The 6,451-nt window shown below is 47.2% G+C and overlaps 1 protein-coding gene across 1 annotated transcript; it reads right to left on the bottom strand.

Annotated features, from left to right (window-relative positions):
* Window positions 1–2,936: 2,936 nt before the first annotated feature.
* Window positions 2,937–5,539, bottom strand: LOC124704102 (actin-1). Its single transcript, XM_047236346.1, has 5 exons — window positions 5,482–5,539; window positions 5,003–5,069; window positions 4,521–4,914; window positions 3,421–4,034; window positions 2,937–3,325 (listed from the first exon to the last, which is right to left on the bottom strand). The coding sequence occupies exons 2-5, from the start codon at window positions 5,060–5,062 to the stop codon at window positions 3,260–3,262; spliced, it is 1,134 nt and encodes a 377-aa protein (XP_047092302.1). The 5' UTR covers window positions 5,063–5,069; window positions 5,482–5,539; the 3' UTR covers window positions 2,937–3,259.
* Window positions 5,540–6,451: the final 912 nt, after the last annotated feature.

The following is a 6,451-nucleotide window of genomic DNA, read 5'->3' as shown; positions in this document are numbered from 1 at the left end:
GGGCAAATGTTTTTGGTACTGTGAGCTTCACCGTGATGCCCTTTGATATGCCAGGGAAGAAGATCTGGGCAGGTTTTACTCTTCAGGTTGCCATTTCTGAGGTTACTGAAATGAAACAATGGATTGTTAATCGATGTGCATTGCGATGAACATGGCACTATAATCTGTACGTTCTGTCACAAATTGAATTAGGGAGCTCGCTCTTCTAGCGCAATGTTTTTCTTTGTTGAAAAATGTTTGCATGAAATTCCTGCTTTTCAGCTAGAGAAACGACCTTCGTGAATGAATGATAATAATCTAGCGAGAGCGTTTGTGTACTGAAGAGATATGGATGTGTGAAATTAACAAATAAAAAGTTATACTCCCGCAGTCCATTGATTGATGTCGGAAGGTTCGTCTAAATTTGAATATATCTATCGAAAAGTCATATTGGATCCTGGGCACCAGTGCTCTCACCGTATTAAAAAAAGTAAAATTATATTTATATGTTTTAAAAAATTATGTAATAAAATTCTAAAAGTACCTAATTACGTACCCACTAACCTACAAAATCTCAATTTCAAATGTTTTGTTTTTTGACCTATACAAAAATGACAAAATTTGTTTTCTTTTTGTAGATTTGAATCACTATACTCAGATCTATGCATTTGTTATTTTTGTGCAGTCTAAAATACACATTATTTTTAGTTGAAAATTTACACGATTATGGGATACAATACTGGCTACATCATGATTTATTTTCAGATTTTTGTGAAGCTTAGAAATATTATTTTAAATTTATTTTTCCAAGTGGTGCTCATGTGCACCAAATCTCTGTCCTCTATCGATGCATTAAAGAGTGTCTAGATATATTTGAATTTAGTCAAAACTTTCGACATCAAAAAATGAACAGATGTAGTAGATTCTTGAAAGTTTTCACCAAAAGTTTGTAGGGATTCAAAGGAAACTGCATTAAGGTGGCATGTTTGTTCATTTTTCTGCACAGGCCATCTGCACGCCTACAGGTTCTGCATCAACGTCTGAACATTCGTCTTGACAGACGCACAATTCAAGGACGGGGAGACCACGGAAGGAGGTCAGCAAGATGAAGACCGTGGCCTGCGATTCCAAGCTACTCGGCCAGTAATCAACCCACCTACTCGCCAACCCACGGCGCCCCCGCTAGATCGGTCTCCGGCCGCCTGAAGAACTCGCCACCCCTTGCCGTTTTCATTATCAACAGTATCGGTAGAATCCCCTGCGATAACAGAGCATATTCGTATCTAGCTCCCGTGCAAGACCATCTTCAGCCGCATCCCCAAAGCGTCCCCCAAAACAATCTGGGATGCGCCGGATCAAAAAACGGTTTCACCGCGTCCCCTAAAGCCCATTTTTGTCCGGCGCGCCCCGATACGGTGTCCGGCGTCCCGAGCCCGTCCCTGTCTCACAGGGGACGCACCGGACACGCCGGATACAACGAAAAGCGACGCTTAGCGACGCGGGCTCCCACATGTCGGCGACGTGTTGCATAAACAGTTGATTCGCGCCTTTTTTCTCGTCGCTCCTTCCTTCCCGCGCCTCCCACCCCTCCGCCGCCGCTGGATTTGCCGGCCGTTTGAGCGGCTGATCTACTGAGAGTAGGCGCCGTCGCCGCGGCTGGCGCTCCAGCCGGTCGTTGCGCCACCGCCACTTGGCCACCGTGGCACCTTGATCTAGCATCTAGCCCTATTTGTTATATTTGTTTACTTGTTTTATTGTTTATTGTATTTCAATTTGAAAACAATCCTCACAAACATTTTTATTCATATGCTATACATGCTATATTTGATAAATGGTTATATGTTTTAAAAAAAAGTATTTTTAATATTTGGGGGCGGCGTTTGGGGGACGCGGCTGGGGAGCGACGTCTTCCAAACGCGGCACGAACAAAACACGGCTCTCAAACGCTCAATCCGGCGCTCTTGGGGGACGCTTTGGGGAGTGGAGATGCTCTAATATTCTCCGGAACTCGATGTGTTTTTGATATAATATGATAAATTATGGTTAAATGAAGAGTAGCAGAACTTGTGCTGAATTACCTCACGTATGTGGATATGAACCATATCTATTTTTTTGTCGAAGCTCAACCTGCAGCATTCAGACCTTGTCTCTTCTGTCAAGAACCCGTCAACCAAGAACTGGGATTTTCCATGCATCATGCAACATCTAACCCAGATTGTGATGTTACGTAAACAACGAAAAATACAACATTCCCAATTATACTCACTAACATAGCTGAAAAGACAAGGTCTGGAGACGCTTTCTTAGAACAAGTCCAGCGGAATCCATCAACGCTGGACCAGAGATCAGGTCTTAAGAGATAGGAAGCTCATCTGTCAAAGCGGCTGCGCACGATCATTCCAAATGGCACCAACCTGTGAGATCCCAAATATCCTACTCTAATTCACTTGCAACAGGTGCGCATCATGTCATCACATTGACATGGTCCCGTTCTCCCTCGCATCTTGTTTGAAGAAAATAAAGAAGATTCTCCCTTTACAGGAATGTCTTGTACGGCACCACTTCAGGCAGCAAGCAAAGCGACCTCATGTGCTGCTAAAGCCTGAACAGCAGAATTTTATGCAGCACGGCAACCAAGAAAGGAAGGCATCGGATCAGATCAGGTAGGATCATAGGACCCGACCGATGGAAAGCAGACGGTGCAAATGCACGCAACAACAACACACTCACCATTTCAAATGGATTACGTTAAAAGAGTTGAAATGTTCACAAATGCTCTAGGATCCAGATTAGCTAGACCAGAAATTTTCACTAATGCATTATGTAACACTGGGATCAAGAGAGCATACGGTGCAAAGGCACGCAACATCAGTTTGAAGTGTTCACAAATGCTCTAGGATCCAAATTAACTACACAAGAAATTTTGATTGATGCATAGCAAAACCATTGTGCAACACTGGGATCAAGACACTTTCATATTATTCACTTAACAAGATACAGATGACACATGACAAATCAGAACACCATTTCTCTAGTAGCCTCATCAGGCATCTGATTAAATTTGAATGAACCGAACATATGTGTCCAAAATCACAAGTGAGAAGCACAAGTAGCAATAGATATTACAGTCTTTGTGAATAGATAGAAGAAATCGGTAACCGATAGGCCAGCTGAAAACTTTGTCCACGCTAATGAAGAAACAGCAACAAAAAAAGAGAGAAACGAAGCAGGAGGGTTGCGATAAAGGCTCCCCGTGGCTTTCATTCTTGGGTCCGGAGAATTAGAAGCATTTCCTGTGCACAATGGATGGGCCAGACTCGTCGTACTCAGCCTTTGCAATCCACATCTGCAACAAGAGCAAGCAACAGTGTAAGCCAAAGCAATCAAAACCCATGAAATGAAATGAATATGGTAGAATGCTGCTGCAAAAGGTTTATTTACCTGCTGGAAGGTGCTGAGTGATGCCAAGATGGATCCTCCGATCCAGACACTGTACTTCCTTTCAGGGGGAGCAACAACCTTAATCTTCATGCTGCTAGGAGCCAAGGCAGTGATCTCCTTGCTCATCCTATCAGCAATGCCAGGGAACATAGTGGTACCACCACTAAGAACAATGTTGCCGTATAGATCCTTCCTGATATCCACGTCGCACTTCATGATGGAGTTGTAGGTGGTCTCGTGGATACCTGCAGCTTCCATCCCAATGAAGGAAGGCTGGAAGAGGACCTCAGGGCAACGGAACCGCTCAGCACCGATGGTGATGACCTGGCCGTCAGGAAGCTCGTAGCTCTTCTCCACAGAAGAGCTGGTCTTGGAGGTCTCCATCTCCTGGTCGTAGTCCAGGGCAATGTAGGACAGCTTCTCCTTCATGTCCCTGACAATTTCCCGCTCGGCCGTGGTGGTGAACGAGTAACCACGCTCAGTGAGGATCTTCATGAGGTAGTCGGTGAGATCACGACCAGCCAAGTCGAGACGGAGGATAGCGTGGGGAAGAGCATATCCTTCGTAGATGGGGACAGTGTGGCTGACACCATCACCAGAATCGAGCACAATACCTGACAAGTTCAAGAGGGTGTGTTAAGTTACTATTGACAGGTCAAACAAACCACAACATCATGTCAAGAGTGCCAATCCACAGCAACAACATGAACATGTTCCCACAGAAGTCTCAAGTAACACATGTGAAACCAGGTTCAGTTTAACAATTATGTACCACATGGCATACAGCAAAATTAGTGCTGGCTCAAAGTAAGTTGCTATATTCACAAACTAAATTCACCTATAAGCATGCAGATTTTCCAGATTGGTAATTCTAAAGGCTACAGTTCAATATAGATTATTAAGCTCACTCATGGTTAATAAATATTTACCACATGCCATCTAGTACAAATTAATCTCAGGATAAGTTGCAACATTTACAAAAAATAATAATCTCATCTACATGTAAGTAAGCATACTACTATAAATTTGAGGAGGAATCCTAATAATAATTCTAAAAAGGCTATAATAGTAGCTCAAAAAGAAGAGAAGAAGTAGCTGACCTGTGGTACGACCACTGGCGTAGAGGGACAGCACGGCCTGGATGGCGACGTACATGGCGGGCGTGTTGAAGGTCTCGAACATGATCTGCGTCATCTTCTCCCTGTTGGCCTTGGGGTTGAGGGGCGCCTCCGTGAGCAGCACGGGGTGCTCCTCGGGGGCGACACGCAGCTCGTTGTAGAAGGTGTGATGCCAGATCTTCTCCATGTCGTCCCAGTTGCTGACGATGCCGTGCTCGATGGGGTACTTTAGGGTGAGGATACCCCTCTTGGACTGCGCCTCGTCGCCGACGTAGGCGTCCTTCTGCCCCATCCCGACCATGACCCCCGTGTGGCGCGGGCGGCCCACTATGCTCGGGAAGACGGCCCTCGGCGCGTCGTCTCCGGCGAACCCGGCCTGCGAGGGAGGATTTGGGGTGCGGCATGTTAGAGGGAGCACGGGGTTTGATATGAACAGATGTTGAGGTGGGATGGGGGTTGCTTACCTTGACCATACCGGTTCCATTGTCGCAGACGAGGGGCTGGATGTCCTCGGCGTCAGCCATTTTTCACCTGCAGGGAAAGCTCGCGCCAAGGCACAAAGTCAATCGAAGGAATGCAGGCTGCCGGCGAGGCTAAATCTAGCACATCTTAATAACTAGTTGACTCTTCCAGACTAAACAATGGACATAGCGCACAGATCGGACCATTTCGGCATCCGAAACGGTCGCCGGTTTTTTCTCAGATCGCACGGCAAAATGCGGGCGCGGATCGCAGATCTCGAATCCGCGGCTACAGCAGCAGCAACAAAAACAACTAGAGCGGGCGCTCCCATTCCCCGAGATCCGGTCGGATCCGCGTCGGGAAAGGGGAAACTGCCATAGATCAGATCGGTCTAACGCCCAGCGGAACGCAGGGGAGCGAGCAATGCGGGGCGGATCTACGGCGGGGCGGATCGAGACGGGGGCGGGGGAGGGATGGTTACCGGGATCCGGGGGCGGGGCAGCAGGTCTCGTGGGTGCTGCGACGACGGGGCGGAGGAGGAGGAGGAGGGAGGCGAGTTTGAGCGGTAGGGTTGGGGTGGGGAGGACGGGAGGGGGGTATGTATAGCGGGCGAGGCGGAGGCGATACGCAGCGGGCGTTTCCGGAGGGGATGGCCGCGCTCGTCGGGCCGGCTGGCTCTCTCGGCCCCACGACCCGGTGCGGTGTTTGCCAGCGTTTCTTTGTTTTTTCGGGGCAGGGAAATTGTGCCAACAACGAACAAGTGGCCTCCCTCGCCTATCTGACGGACGACGTGCGCCCGTGCTTGTGCGTGCAGACAACTCATGCTCACGCCGCGCCACGCCGTGGGGTGTTGGCTGGCGCTGGGCACTGGCAGCCTGGAGGGCCGGGCTGGGGTGGATCATCATGGTGCTACGGTTCAAATATTTTCCTCCTAGACTAGACGCGCTTTTAGGATTCGTAAGATACTTAAAATATAAATAATCGAGAAAAAATACTCCCTCCGATTCAGATAAGTTGACTCAACTTTTTCGTATAGGGATCGTGTATTATGTTAACTAGGTACATCAACTAATATAAATCGGACGGAGTAGTTTGTCAAAATAGAGTATGAGATCTCGACCTATACATCCGATAATGGGTGAAGCTAACAGGGTCTTATTTCTAGAGAATAACGAAATCCCTCCATTAGCTACTAGTCGGAAACAACCATATCCGAGACATCCAATATGCGAAAAAGCCCTCGTCTGATGTAGCGAACTGGTAGCAAGTACCTCATGCACATGCTGCACAACTCGTCACATCCATTGAACCGCCGAGCAATCTTCGGTTTAAATATCCGCATAAACTTTGTCGTTCTTGCCATCCTCGGCGCCACGATGATGCTTGTAGTATTAAAATGTCATGTCATGTCGAATCTCGTAGAAAACGAAAAAAAAAAGATAAGTGTTTAT

The sequence above is a fragment of the Lolium rigidum genome, chromosome 3 (genome assembly GCF_022539505.1).
Source record: "Lolium rigidum isolate FL_2022 chromosome 3, APGP_CSIRO_Lrig_0.1, whole genome shotgun sequence".
NCBI classification, from domain to species: Eukaryota; Viridiplantae; Streptophyta; class Magnoliopsida; order Poales; family Poaceae; genus Lolium; species Lolium rigidum.
Note: the sequence above shows the minus strand (reverse complement) of the source record. Positions and strands in the feature narration are given on the sequence as shown.